Source organism: Netta rufina (assembly GCF_964035555.1).
Source record: "Netta rufina genome assembly, chromosome: 1".
Classification (NCBI taxonomy): Eukaryota; Metazoa; Chordata; class Aves; order Anseriformes; family Anatidae; genus Netta; species Netta rufina.
The window spans coordinates 9721065-9736723 of NC_140123.1; the positions used below are offsets into that span (position 1 = coordinate 9721065).

At 41.0% G+C, this 15659-nt stretch overlaps 1 protein-coding gene across 1 annotated transcript in view; it reads right to left on the reverse strand.

Moving 5' to 3' along the window:
• Nucleotides 1-10854, reverse strand: part of NOX4 (NADPH oxidase 4) — a gene marked incomplete at both ends in the record, with an annotated part of 107809 nt that extends 96955 nt beyond the window's left edge. Inside the window, 2 exons of the mRNA XM_084306601.1 lie at nucleotides 10103-10198; nucleotides 10798-10854. Coding sequence (XP_084162727.1) covers nucleotides 10103-10198; nucleotides 10798-10854 — 153 coding nt within the window. The remainder of the gene's footprint in view (nucleotides 1-10102; nucleotides 10199-10797) is intronic.
• Nucleotides 10855-15659: the final 4805 nt, after the last annotated feature.

Consider the following 15659-nt stretch of genomic DNA (forward strand, 5'->3'; position numbering starts at 1 on the left):
CCCAGCTACCTTTCCCCCATACACCACGTTCTTTAGACTTCAGATCATCTTGTCTTTCTTCCTCTGGACTCCCCAAGCTGGTCCAGAGCCCAGGTGACTACATCTGAGCACCAGCTACAATGACCATAACCTCAGCAACTGAGATGTTACTGAATACCAAATCTCACTTTCCACTTCAAAGCATGGTTTTAAAAAATGGTGTGAACAACCACAATAAGTATTTCTCCATCTTTACCGACATTAGCTTAAAGTGACTTTAGAACATCAATAAATATTTTTGGACTATTAGAGAAAATAGCAGTACCCTTGAAATCATTAAACTTAATAACAAGTAAAATGTCTCTATAATGTGCCACTTGCATATACAAAACTATCTCTATTTTCATTAATTATTCTTCCTCTAAAGGGAAATGGAAAATGAGCTATACACCTCATAAAAGCAATAAATTCAAACCATGGTCATTAGAAGCATATAAGCAGTTTTATTAAAGCTTGCTGATGTGCTACAGCATTTCAGTGATTAAATGAGCACGGTTTGAAAAACAAGAATATAGAACATTTATACAAAACTCAGAAGTAAACTTAACGGTTCTTGTAGCTCTTGGTATATGCCAAAAAAAAAAAAAAAAAAAAGTGATACTCTAAGTAAAGCAATTAGAAATTGATAGTAATTTCTTTTATACGACCTAGTCGCTACTACTTCATTTGGTCACGTATTATATGATCCAGTCACTATAATGGGGTTCTACAAGGCTCTATTTTAGGACCATTTCTTTTTAGTATTTTCATAAACCTGATTTAGTGGGAGTTGTCCCTGCCCATGGCGGGGGGGGAGGTTAGAACTAGATCGTCTTAATGTCCCTACCAACCAAAACTATTCTGTGATTCTATGATTCTGTGAAATAACTTGGACACAGGACTTGAGAGTATACTTGTAAGCTTACAGACCACACTAAATTGGGAAGAGCTGTTGACTCCATTGGGGGTGGAGAGGCCTTGCATAGAGATCTAGACAAATTATAGTGCTGGGAAATCACCAACTGTATGAAGTTTAACAAGAGCAAGCGCTGGATTCTGCACCAGGGAAGGGGCAACCCTGGCTGTATGTACAGTCAGGGGGACAAGAGGCTGGAGAGCAGCCCTGCAGAAAGGGATGTGAGGGTTCTTGTTGCCAGCAAGTTGAACATGAGCTAGCAGTGTGCCCCAACAGCCGAAAGGGCCAACCCTGGGTGCATCAGGCATAGCACTGCTAGCTGGGCAAGGGAGGGATTGTCCTGCTCTGGTCTGGTGTGGCCTCACCTCAAGAACTGTGTACAGTTTTGGGTGCTGCAGTATGAAAAGGACATAATCTACTAGAGTGCCCAAAGGAAGGCTACAAAGATGCTGATGGGTCTAGAGGGAAGATGTATGAAGAGCAGCTAAGGTCCCTTGGTTTGTTCAGCCCAGAGCAGCACAGCCTCAGGGGAGGCCTCATGGCGGCCTGCAGCTCCCTCTCAAGGGGAGCGGAGGGGCAGGCACTGAGCTCTGCTCTCTGGACAGTGACAGGACCCGAGGGAACGGCATGGAGCTGGAACAGGGGAGGGTCTAGGAAAAGGTTCTTCAACCAGAGGATGGTAGGGCACTGGGATAGGCTCCCCAGGGCAGTGGTCATGTCATGGATCCTGCTGGACTTCAAGAAGTATTTGGATAACACTCTCAGACATAAGGTCTGATTTTTGGATGGTGCTGTGTATAGCCAGGAGTTGGACTCCATGATCACTGTGGGTCTCTTCCCACTCAGGATATTCTATTATTCTATGACCTACATGATACATCGTGAGCTTCTGAAAAAAAAATGTTTTCTTCAAGTTTAAACATAAACCAGGCAAAGTATCAGTTATCCAAGACTTCCTTTATCAGGTACAACTATTTTATTTGGAAAACTTCAACTGAATAGTCTGATGTGGAATATTCTGAAGTAGAGTTACTTTTCAAATATGTATTATTAAATGAATAAAATAACTTCTTGTAAGAAATAAGGAAAATGACACAATTTAACTAAAAATTTTTGAAGCGTCTGTAAGTAGAAAAAGATTAAGGAAAAACTTGGTTCCAGCTTTTCAAGTTCTTCCACAAACACAAGGAGACTATAGCATGAAATGTGGCTAGAGAACTTCTTAAAACAAGGTTTTCTGAAAATATAGGATTGTTTTGCTTTTTAAATCTAGCCTGGCTTGTCCATCATTAGTTTTGCATTACTTGTCATATAAATCCAGTTTTTGAAGAAAAAACTATTGTTTCAAGTTACTGGAGTCACACTTCGATTTCACTGGTAATAAAAAATTCGTGTTTTGTGTGAACAACTCACAACATGCAACTTTTAAGTACACAGATAGACAATGGAGAGCAGCAAAGGGAGAAGGAATATTGCCCTCCACTGAAATACAATATGCTGTAGTGAGGCTGTCAAAGAAGACACCCTACTAACCTTCTTTTGTGTTTTGCCATGCCACTATTTAACAAATAGCACATATTCATTCATAATGCCATTCCTATGGAACAATGCCCTAACATTAATTCTAATTAAATACTATCAACATATACACAACAGGGGGAAAAAAAAAGAAGAAAATGAATTTTCCTAGTAATGCAGTGCACTTTTGGGAAAGTGTGATTGAGATAGTTTCATGAATGTCCAATTTTATTTCTTCAGAGTAAAGCTTAAATGAACCAATGTTTGCTGAAGCAAGCTCATGAACAATTTGAAAACAATGGTAAAGAAATACAGTCAGCAATTCTTAGAATCACAATTCATGCAAGACCCAGAAGAATAACAGAGTACTAAGTTTACTCTTAACATATATCCAAAGGCTTAAAATATCCCCATGAAACTAATTCTTTCCAAATGGTTTCCAAGTGGTCTCTTTCTTGATTTCCTTTGCATTGCCTGGGTGGCATAGAAACAAATTAACATAGTGCATTGCTGAATTGTTAATCAACAATAGAATGAAAAGAAGATATTTTGCTCCCAGGCAACTCATTGCTTCTAGAAGAGAATATATAGCCTCATTATAGCTCAGAAGTAAGAGAAATACAATCCTCTCTTCTCCCTAAGATTATCATTGTGTCAAGAAAAAAAAAAAAGTGTTATTTCACATTAGTAGCATATGAAATTGCTTTAGGATCAGAAAGAGAAAACACATTCCCAAAACCTCTGCTGGACACTCTCCTTCATCTAATTTCACTGATACCAAATCTAAGCAGTTGACAACCTCCTTCTGTACTCTGCATACCCTGTACAACACATGTTGTTATCCTGTTTCATGGAGGGGTAAAGAAGCATAGAAAAACTAAAGGATTAATCAAATTCACAGAGGAAACCTGCAGCACCCATAGCACAGAACTGGACTCACTATAAACGTGAAGCTGGTACCCCAAAAACTAGGCAAGATTTATTCTCCAGGCAAGTATAAAGCAATCAGATTTTTCCTTCTACACAGCAGCAGAAAAAGGCTCCAGAGATATATAGTGCACGTACTCTACATATCACTGCATGCTAACACAACATGCTAAGTAGAACAGAGAAGCAGAGAGTCAGTTTTCATCACATGTTCTGAGTGTTGCCAGTAGCAAAGTTATGAAAATGTGCTTCTCCGTAGCTAGGCAAAAACTTCCAGTATTTGTTTGAGGGCTAAAATACTTTACTGCATACCTCAGAATTGCCCCAGTTTGTTAGCCAAACAGTGAACATAAGATTCAACTGCTGTGCAGAAAAATCCAATATTCAATATATGGTTGCAAAATGCACTGGAGAGGAGAATTTAGAAAGACTTCAGCATATATTACCCTACCTCACCTTTTAAGACTACCTTGTAAGAAAAAAAATGGCACACTATCATAAATCCTTCCCTAAGTGACATTTCTCTGATTCTCATGCCTTCACTGTTTATGTGCAACAATCCTAACCAAGTCATGATGGAGAAGAGACATCATACCTGATACTGTCTCTCTCTCTCTCTCTCTCTTTCACTAGACCCTCCACCCTCCTTTGAACTTCCTCAATCTTCTAGGAGTTGAACTTGATGATCCCTGTGAGTCCTTTCAAACTTGGGATATTCTATGATTCTAGGATTCAGAACAACTTCAATGACTGTGGGAAGAGCCATAAGCAACATGTTCTATTCTGAAGATCATCTCCCCAAATCAGTACCAGAGCTGCTAAAAATATTTATTTTCATAGGTGGGATAAATTGTGCTGCACACTGTGCCTCCATCTCACCTGATTTCCTTTTCTTCATAGAGTATTCCTTGTTTTGAATAACAGAGCACAGAATCTAAGATGAAGGACAGATCTGAATTGCACAGGATAGAAATATTACCCTGTAGGCATGCCAAATCTAGCTGGAGATTTAGAAGGAAAAAAAAAAAAAAAAAAAAAAAGCAGCTGAATGAAAGAAAAATGTAAGGGTAGTAGAAATCTATTGGAACATGTGAAAACTTCTAAAAAAGTTTGACTGGGTCTTCTTCGTGAAGATGGAAGGTTTCAAGGCAGGACTACGTTAAATCACATCCTGTTGTACTGCAATCCTTTAAAATTACTTTAAGATTAAATAGTGTAACATATTTGAATCACACTAGTAAAGAAAAATATATTACACATAAACAAAAAAAAACAGCAGTTCTTTTAAAAAAAAAATCTCAGTTCTCTATGTCAACTCAAGTCCCAAGCTCAGTTTTTTCTTATGTATTTGTGAATCAGAACCTGGATATGACATTATAGAAATGGAGAAATATCAGGAGTGGATGGCAACAGCATTTTTAATTCTTTAATGTAACATGGTTTATTTTCCCTGCACTAATGAGAATCAGTATTACCACTGTTCACTTAAACCTCACCTATCAGGTATTCCTTAATGACTTTCCTTCTCTATCTGTTCACATATTTAGGTCATGTTCTCATTTCATATACAGTCCCTTTGTGTTAGATACACTCCTCATTCTGCTTAAATCAGTCACACAATCTGAAGAAAGCAGCCATTTTAAACTGGAATGTTGTATTAGCTTTCAACTTCTCAGATAATCTCCAAAAATAGTGCATTCATTTAGACCTCAGACTAAATGTTCATATTTATTAATCGGTTAACTTAATCTGTTATAATCCTGACCCCAGGAAATTTAATAAATACTTTTGTCAGTGCTGCTAAATTACAGGTTTATTTTTGTGCCAGGCAGAATGACACACTCAAGGCCTGGAAGAGATTACAAGTTATCTTCCAGATCAAGTGTTTGACTCACCATTTTGCAGCAATATAAAAGTGTGACAGCATTTTATGTGTTAATTTGCAACAACAGCTTGAAAGGCTGATCATGCAAGATGCAAGATCTCAACTACTGAAGGTCAGTCATGAAATCTAGAGATTCAGAACAGTTAAGCCCCCCAGGAGGGCCACAACACACTGCAACACAGAGCCACAGCAGTAAGTTGCTTATTGCCATATCTGAGTCACAGCCACACAGAAGTGATCCTACACCTGCTACTAAGGCCCCCTTTATGCTGAATGATTTCCCCCTACCATAACACAGTGGATAATATGGTCTGTAAAAACAGCCTTCTAGAATGTAATGAAGCTATTTTAAGACCTGCCATTGCTGGCCTACTACAGGAAACCTACAAAGAAACATTTTGGCCATAATTTCACCCTGTTCTACAAAGTATTACACCGTGATCATCTTGGAAGTAGGAGCAGTGATATCAACAGGACACAGTATTTTTAACATACACAGCAGTAAAAATTCCAGCACTCATTTATGAGGTAGCTCTACTATACTCCCAACTGTTAAAAGTTTCACAAGAAGTTCTTCAAAGGTGGAAGTTCTTTCATAAATGGTAGCAATTTAGATGTCCTTCACAGGACAACTGCCACTTGACCTTAAAAAACAAACAAACAAAAAAAAACAAACAAACAACAACACAAACAATGACAACAAAAAACAAGTAAATACAAGAACTATATGTCACAAAATAACATATTATAAACACATTGGTTTATAACTGAAACTAAACTTAGCAATAATGCTGATCTGTGGAATGTCCAGGAAGGACAGAGGGATGAAAGAAAAATGTTTTAGCAGACAAGAAATCATGAATGAGGCAAAAAGAAAGTAAGAAAAGATCTGTTTATAGTTCAAGGGGACTATAAAGAGGTCTTGTGGATTAATGGCCTCAGTCTTCACAAGGAAATCCTGTTTACATACAGTTCCATAGTAACCTAACTCTATTAGTAAATATTTTTGCTACATGTAGCACCTTGAAAAACAAATCCCAAATAGACTACTTACAAAACAATTAAGTAGCAGAAACACACTAACATTAAAAAATATAAAGGGTCAAGATACATAGCTCCCTTCAATGCTTACATGTGTGGGGGAAAACACGCTACACAGCCAATGCATAAGGATCAATGGAAGCAGAATTTGGCAAAATTACCAAAATCTTTACTGTCATAATAAATTAGCAGAGACAAATTTCCACTTGATGCTAGAACATCCAGAATGTATTCCAGGTAGTAAATAAAGATGACATAAATGTAATGCACAGTACAGCCAGCACAGTAAGAAGGCAGCAACTGTATGGATTAAAAAAAGTGAGAAAGCACTTTCCTTTTCAGACCCATTTTCAGTTATTTGATCCTTTTCCAAGAAGACCCTTTCTGAGAATGCGTTTTCTCCACTTCGGTGTGAAACCCAGAAGCTTATCTCATGTATTAATGTCCATTTGACTACATTAGAGTTACTTGATCAGGGACTAGTGAGGGAAAAAGAAAGAAAGAAAGACCTTCTACGCCATGACAAAATGAGTCTAATGCTGATGTCAAGCACCAAGAAAAAGGTATTTTGTTTAACACTGTTAAAAGCAAGGTTTGAGTTCTACAGTAAGGCCAATACTGAACACGGGACTAAATTTGTTGGTCAGATGCAAGCAAGCTTTTGGGGAGGAAAAAAAAAAAAGCCAAGATTATGTGAAGGGATAAATCTGGAAGTCTGCAAGGAAATAAATCATCTGGTCAATTTATCTGACTGAGCAGACAAAACCTCCAATAATGAAAATTCTGGACTCACATCAAGTTATCTATGAATTTTCCTTTCTGTAATTCATGTCTACTATGTCTTGTTGTATCATAAACACAGGGACATGTTTAAGTGACGGACTCGGTAGGTAAGGTTCATGGTTTGACCTGATGATCCTTGAAGGATCAACCTAAATAATTCTATTTTCCTGAGAACCTCCAGGGATGGAGATTCCACAGCAAAGAGTTCATGGCCTCCTCAGCAAGACTCAAAATGAACAAAGTGGTGATGTCTGACAACATAAATTTAACCACTAAATTTTGTGGTGTAGAATGATGTGCTCTTCCTAACCACATCACTGTCTCTGACTTATTTATTCTCTTTGGGCTCCCTGGACATCACTGTGCTATTATTGCCTTTTTGCATATGTAGAATTAAGTATCAGAAAGATTCACAGACATATCTGAGTTCAGATAATAATTTTTAAATTGTCAAAATAATTGTAAAATAATTCTAAAACCCCATGCTAAGTATCTTGTTTAAGGTTGCAATAGATACAACTGGCATGGAAAAAAACTGAGCTTTCCTCTGTAGAAGGCTGACGGAAAGAGAACCATTTCAGTGACCACTGAGGAAAAAACAACCTCATTCTTCTTCACATAAGAATGAAGAAGAAATGGCATGAAAACACAGCAGAGTTGAATATATTCTGGATATTCAGTCCAAGATTGCATTTTATATCTTAATCTGATTTCCTACAGCAACTCTTCTTGTCCTTCGTCCTGTTACTTGCTAAACAATAAAATAAGTAGTTGTAAATCTTTTAGTGCTGCAAGTGAGCAAATTCTTAAGAAGATTTTACTTTAACACAACATATAAAGAGAAAAAAAATCTTGAATAGACCTCACTGAGAAACAAGAGACTTTTTTTAATTAAAAAAAGCAGCCATTCCTTTCTGCCATTAGGTGTTGCCTTGTTGGAAAAAGGAACTAATTTTCAGGAAAGTATTTGTAAAACAAGTTCATCCTGTTAAGATAAAAACAAACAAACAAAAAACACAACAACTGTTGAATTACAATTGAAGTATTTTCATCTAGATGTCAGAAATTTTAAACAGCAAGAAATAGCTTACAGAGACAGCACAAACCACTCACCAATGTATGGAAAAGAACTCAGGATGGTTATGGAGACAGGCCAAGAGATGGCCAGTGGCTATGCAAACCAATGTACAGAATGCAGAGGTGCAAAAATCCACATGGATTTTTAAAAGCAGCTGTAGTATGGCTGTGCTTACTCCCTGTTTCCTGAAGAGGCTAAAATTGTTTTGCAAGGCTTGGAAAAATTGAGCCCAATCTGTATGATTTATGCACACATATAAATATATTAAAAAGAAAGGAGAAACCTAACTTTGGCATCCAAAAGTTGCATTTAGACAAACTGTAACTAAGCGAGTTTTGAGAATGTTTTAGTCTTTAATGTTTTCAAAGTTTCTAAATCACTTTTGGAGCTTTGACTAAAAGTATTTTTTAGACTTCACTTTCCTCCTCATTTCAAAAAAATGTCTAAATTTCCACAGTTAAAGATGTTGTGTTAGACAAACTCAAATACATGGCCTTCCGGTCGTCAACTCCTAACCAAGACAATGAATCTGTCGCTTGAATCATCTCACAGGTTCTGAATACCCAGATTCAACTGCATTGTACTACTTTGTGTGTTTTTGATTTTGAAGCGGAAGAAAACCAAAAAAAAAGGCCAGACGATGAGCTGGTATAAGGCAGACAAGTCTTCTGAATTGAAAGGAACTTTGCTGATTGATATCAGCTGACAATCTGGCCCAACATGTTGACCCAGGAACATTCACTTTATAAACAACTGACTTGCTCTGCCAGGAACAAAATCTCTTCCCAAATGGATGCAGTGGGCTGCAAAGCCATTGGACATTATCATAAAATTAAACATGTTTTCATGTTTTTTCCCATGAAACATCATAATCATGAAGTATTTAAGTATTTTAATTCCTGTGCTTTTGCACTTCCTTTGCTAAGATTCACTTCTTGGAACACAACTGAGTCAGCCAGAAGGGAAAAAAAAAATAGAGACAAGTATAATCTATCCAACTCACTTTCAAGCAAGTTTCACAAAAACTTATGGACCTGGTTAGCCATGGCAATGCTATCCATCATATGAAAAAAATATACCCGGGATCTACCAAACATAAAACCTGGAAGTTCTACAGCAGGTTAGGATGTGCATCATCTGTGCTTCAGCACCATGTCAACTTGACTATTGAAATCCATTACCAAGAATGGCACAGTGTCACAAAGCATCACCTTATTCCTTTATTTGTACTTGAATTCTAAAATACTGAGCAACCTTATAGAATTTTTCATAAAATTGTTATCGCTTAATCCGCCTCTTTGGTCAGAAGTCATTTCAAGCAACCACGACCGTGTAACTGGATATGGGACAGACCCCTATATCACTTCCCAAAGTTATCTTTCTGGGTTGTTGTGGTAGTTGTGGATGTTACTCTTGCCAGATTAAAATATACAAAACTTCAGTAAAACATTCAGATTCCAAGACTCTTTTCAGAAAATAAAACTAAAATTACATGTAATGACAAAGATTTACACAGAACATAGAATCCAAGAGGATGACAACTTGGTAAGTTTTTAGTTCTTTTCAATCTCATGAGTTCCTTCAGCAAATTAAGACTAAAAGGAGCACAAGCCCATAAGCCTGGCTACTGTTTTGATGACAAAAGTTGAGCTCCGGTCTGCAGAGCATGTTTGAGTCCTGTGAGACCGCCTGCAGCTGAGGACGTGGGAAGGGAGGAAAGGAGGAGAAAGTCCCACACTTGAGTGACTCTTTTTCAACACCGTCAACTTTCTACTCCTAAATAACTGTCAGCAGCCTCCCAGTAATTTCCTACTGGATCTTTCCCTACTTTTGCAGGCAGTTTGTGTCATCCTTGATTAGCAAACTCATTCTGTCCCCTTTCCCTTCTCCCAGCATCCCAACTTCCAGAGCAAAAAGGAACGGCCGGGTCACTCACCCCTAACATCTGATGCAAATAATAGTACTGGAGCCCTCGATAATAGAGCAGGAAGGTTTTCCAGAAGAGCCACACGTTGAGAGAGAGCCATAAAAACTAAAAGAGAAACAAGAGATTGTCAGTGGAAGTTATAAACACAAACTTTCCAGTTTTCATTTCATTAGTAAGTCATATGCATATAGTTTCATAAAGAGTTTTAACTGGAATGAGAGAACAAAACTCGCATTTAACAGAAATACTTTAAAAGCAGCACCCTAGAAGCGATGGGTGGGAAGTTTCACTGCCCCTAGAAGACACAGAGGTGCAGCTCGGTGAGTGAGCACCGGCCACCGCCGGCACAGCTCCTGCAGCACCACCACCCCCTGCCTCCAGCCGGTTACCGCCGTTCGGGACCCTGGGAACACAAACGGGCAACAAAGCGACACAAAGGCAGGAAGAGTGCCACCCCACACCCCCCGACCTCCCTTCTTCCCCAAATTCTCCCCCCGAAGGCGGCCAGCAGCGGCATTGTCCCAAATACAAACACCCCCACGTGTGCAGCCCAGCGGCAGCCGCACGCCTCCCGCCGCCACCCCCTAAGGCACCCCCGGCACCGGGACGGCTCCGGGCACCCCCCTTTCTCCTCGGCTCACCCCTCGTTCACCCCTTTTCTCCTCATTTCACCCCTTCTCCCCAGAGGCGCCCGGCAGCCCTACCAAAAAGAGGTGCTTGCTCCCCTCGTTGGCCAGCCAGCTCCTCCAGGACACCGCCATGGTGCCTCAAGGGGGGGGGGGGAGGGCGTGCAGGGGATCTGCCCACCACAAAAACCAGCGGCAGGACCCGGGAAGGGGTTTTGGGGGTGCGACAGGAGGGCGAGCCCTCCTTTTCAGCCGGGCTCAGCCGGTCCTCCCCCTCTCCCCACCCCTCACCACCCGCCCTGTCTTCCGGCCGCCGGGGCGTGCGCTGCGATCCTACACGGCCCTTACACAGCCCCTACACGGCCCCGCCGCCCCTTTGTCCGCGGTCAGCCCGGGGTCCCTCAGGGGAGCCCGGCGGCGGCCGCCCCCCCCCCCCCCCCCCCCGAGAGGGTTCAGGGGAAAAACAAAGAGGCCGACCGAGGAGCCGCTCTTAGGGCCGCCCGTGAGGTCCTTGGGCAGCTCCTGCTGGTGTCATTTCCATCCTGCTCCCTCAGGTGGCCGGGGAAGAGGTGGGATTCAGGTCCCGGCACCGAGCCCCTCAGCTTGCCTCGTCTCGGCTGTGTTGCGCACAGAAGGGCTTGGGTCTAGGGGGACCCTACAAACACCATCCAGTTCCACCACCCTGCCATGGGCAGGGACACCTCCCACAAGACCAGGTTGCCCAAAACCCCATCCAGCCTGGCCTTGAACACCTCCAGGGATGGGGCACAATCCCACCCCGGCACAAGGTGCCCAGGTTCTCACTCCTCCACCTAGCTACCAGTGTGTGATCAGGTTTTGGTTTGGCTTAGGTTTTGAATGGAGGTCGCACCGGATACTGATTTTAACATGAAAGCTTTAAATGAAGCTTTGCTGCCAGCAGCTTTCACGCCTCTTGTGAGCCACCAGGGGAGCTTCCACTCCGTAGCAGGCATTGTGGTGCACAGGGCTGCTCCTTGAGATAGCAGCGGTGACAGCTGACAGCGGAGCAAGCCGGTTTCTCCAGGAGATGCCAAGTCCAAAGAGCAGCCCACAGAAGTCTCATGCAGTCCAGCTTGAGCTGGCTGCCTTCCCCTAACAACTGGGAAAGTTGCCATGCCTTATGATCCAGACAACAAGGGTCCAGATAAAACTGGGAGGAAGCAAAGCACCATCCTTTTCCAGTCCCTATAAAGACAGAGAGTGCCTGACCTATGTGTGCCCCTAAGGTGTATGAGTAGGATGTGGTTCCTATGAAAGTCAGCTGGGGGTATTTTGGTTGTGGCCGGAGCCCAGTCTCAGATAGTGGCAGGATTTCTGCAGCTGCAGAAGGTGAAGTTTTGGAAAAGCAGGACAGAGTAGAGCAGTTATTTTGCATCATCAAATGACCTTAAAAGGAGAGTTGGTGAAAGAAAAAATACGTATCTGGAAATTTAAAACTCACCAGAACCATAGTTTGATGCCAAAACAGCACTAACTGCAAATGAAATACCATAGTTTATGTATCTTGCTTGCTATTTCCACTCATTTCCTCATTTCTGTTGGAACATAAAGACAAATGGAAGCTGCTTACAGAGAACCAGATGATGAAATTTCCCTAGACAAGCATGTCAAAGCCAGAATGACAGAAAATAAAACTTGTAGGATATGTCATGCCTAATAACATGGGGCCTTGGCTATAGCTCAAGCCTGAGCAAGCACAAACAAAACCAAAATAATTTGCCTGTGCCATATGCTATACTTCAAAATACCCTTAGAAACGTCTCTGGAAAATCAGCTCATGCAGGATTTGACTGCCCACTCACATGAAGCTGATGACTCACACTCCGGCAACTGTACTTCACTGCCCACTTACGATCACCACACCGCACGTGGAGTACATGACTCATGCTCCTGTCAGCATTGGATCCTACAGTATTTCTAGGTACACAGTGAAGAATGTGCTTTTGTAGAAAATGTCTCCCTCTTTCTCCCTAGGAACAGCGAAGGTTTTTGAACTGGTGTCCCAAGTTGGCTGACTGAAAGTAGGGCTGACCTTAGGACAACTTTGTTCTTCCTCCACAGAAAATGTGGTTTGCAGGTGGCTGAATCAACATGCCTTCACAGGTGTTTCTGGAAGTTTCTGTCTTCTTCCTCTGTTTTAAACAACCCCACAGATATCTGAGCATGTGTTTTAAACTTCTTGGAAGGAGTACTCAGAAATGGCTGTAGATACTACTTATAACTTGAAGAACTGCAAAAGTTATATGACTCTTAAACATCATTTGAGCACCAGCTCATCTTTTTGTGTCCTCCTGAACATCCATTTGCCAGTTAGAACAATTTTTTGCTTTGTTCTACCAGCTGGACACACCACTGTCAAAGCAGGCAGTCCCTCTTAAGGACTGAGTACCTACTTTTTCTTGCAAGGTTGTTTCTCCCGCATCAGCTGTCACCCTGACTGCACACTCACCTTCAAGTCTACATCCCATCAACATGTGCAACACTCAAATCTACTCTCCCAGAGCTTATCCAGTTACCTTACACTATTTCGCTGATGTGTTGTAGTATTAGAGATGTGTTGTATTAGAGATGTGTTATATATTAGAAATATGGCTTAAAAGGCTTTTGGTGCCTAAATTTTCCTCAAGTACCTGAGAGTGATCGAGAATCTAATCATCCAAACTTCTAGTTATCTCCATCTTTCAGCACAGTATGATCATCCTGCAAACTCCTGCAGTGACCACCCATGTTGTGAGGATGACTGCATTCATCAAGTCTGCAGAGAGATCTGGGGACCACACTGGCTCTGTTGCAATCTAGATTTAGGAAGGCAAGCCCCTGAATTCTGCCTGCATCCCAAAGGGGACCGATCCACTCTGCCCAGTATTTATCCTTAATATTGGGCTCATGGGAAGAGAGGGAAATGTTTTACTGGTTTCACTACAGAGCACGGGAAAAATTGTTTCAGCCTAACAGCTGAAGCACTTGCCCAGCAGTGGGAGAGCTGGAGCACAAATAACTGAAGCCATTGCACTCCCATCCCAGGGAGGTTTCCTAACCACTGCACTTCACCAGGATCAAGGAAGGGAGCAACCTCCAAGTGAGCCACTGTGCATCCTGGAAAGCATGGGGAGGAGCAGAAGGAAAATCAGAAAGGGAGGCTGGCCAAGTGGTAACATCATGCATCTACAGAAGGGAGATGATCATTGAGGAAGAGGAGATTTGGGACACTGGTTCTGTTTTATTTTCCACTGGAAGACGAAATACTGAACAAATTAAAAATGTTCAGGAGAAAACTGAAATCATGTGAGAAGACAGAAACTGACAGGTTTCCCCCATAAACAACTTGTATTTTGTAGAACTTCCTTATTAAATTTAGGCTACATGCTGTTTGTGTTTATCTATTTCCTGTTAGTCTAATGTGTAGGCACAACAAAAGTGTAAAATAGCAATCAAAATGCATGTCCCTATTAAGGTCTGTGCCATCTGAGTAATGTCCGGTGTAACGGCATGTGTTTTTTATGGCATTACATGTTGTGTCATTTCTTTCCTTTTTTGAAACTGGATCTTTACATTTGCTGCATACCACAAGATCAACTTTCTTTCTCGTATGTTTCCTGACTGACTCGGAGGCCTCCCTAGGGTGAAATGCTTCTCCAGGTTTGGGTGACAGCCAAGTTTATTAATTTCATTGAAGCTACAGTGATTCACAGCAATGTATTATTTACAGCTGCCACGGTGTCTAGGAGCGTTAAGTATGGCCCAGGCCTGCTCTTTGCCTTACCTGTCAGAAAACAAAACCTATGTACAAGGACTTGAAACAAGGAATCAGACAACGGTAAGTGGAGGTCTGATTCTCAATTCTCATAGACATAGCAAAAGCAGCAGCAAGGCACAAGTGTAGCATTAGCAGGTCATGCTTTGCTTCAGTTGAAAATCTCCCCTCGACCAAGCCACTCAGACACCGCTCCCTGCTACAAGAAATAAGTTCAAAAATATGACAGAAGGTTCTACAGTATTTTGTCCTCAAATAACCTCCTACACATTCCTGATTCAAACAAGAAAGATAGCATGACAACTCCAACACACGGCAACATCATTCATCATGAAAGAATGCAAGCACATAGCACACAAGGAAAATGTGTATAATAAATACAGCTGGAGTGCATTCCACAACAATTTGAGAGAAATGTCAGTTACATTTATTTTTCCAACTGTTTGGAAGACCTTCTCAAACACTTGCTTCAGAACTGAACCCCATATCTAGGGATAATGAATACACAGCATCTTATACCTTTTTGAAAGGCTTTAGGTTCAATCCACCTTACACCAAATTTTGAGACTTTCCTTGATTTCAGTAGGAGTGGGAACCAGGCCTGAGAACAGTGCAGAGGTTAAAAACATATCTTGCATTGATTTTAGAGGTTAAAGAAATTATTATATCCCCCAAACAGGCATTCTAGAGATTATTTCTGTATTTGGCCAACCAACTCCGTTTGAGTTGAGGAATTCTTTTTAGAAAAATAGCTTGCCTTATTTTAAAACTCTTGCAGAGTGAAAGAAACACAACCTACCATGCTAAATGACTCCTTTATTAATTATTCACTTTTGTGTTTTTTTTTTTTTTAAAAAAAGGACATGGTTTGCTGGGTGATAGTGGTGGTTGGGGGATGGTTGAACCAGATGATCTCAGAGGTCTTTTCCAACTTTAAAGATTCTATGATCCTATGATTTTATATTTTTAGACCAAACAAGACTAAAACCATTATGGGAGCACAGGCATTATCACGTATTTTGATGTTACACCAAAACAAATCTACCCTCAAAAATACACTTTCAGATTCATATAGCATTATATTGTCACTTTTTTAACTGTTTCCTTGTTAACTGAATAGACTGAGCATTCAGTTCTTATTTCTTTCCTTTGAGGCAGGGTTTCC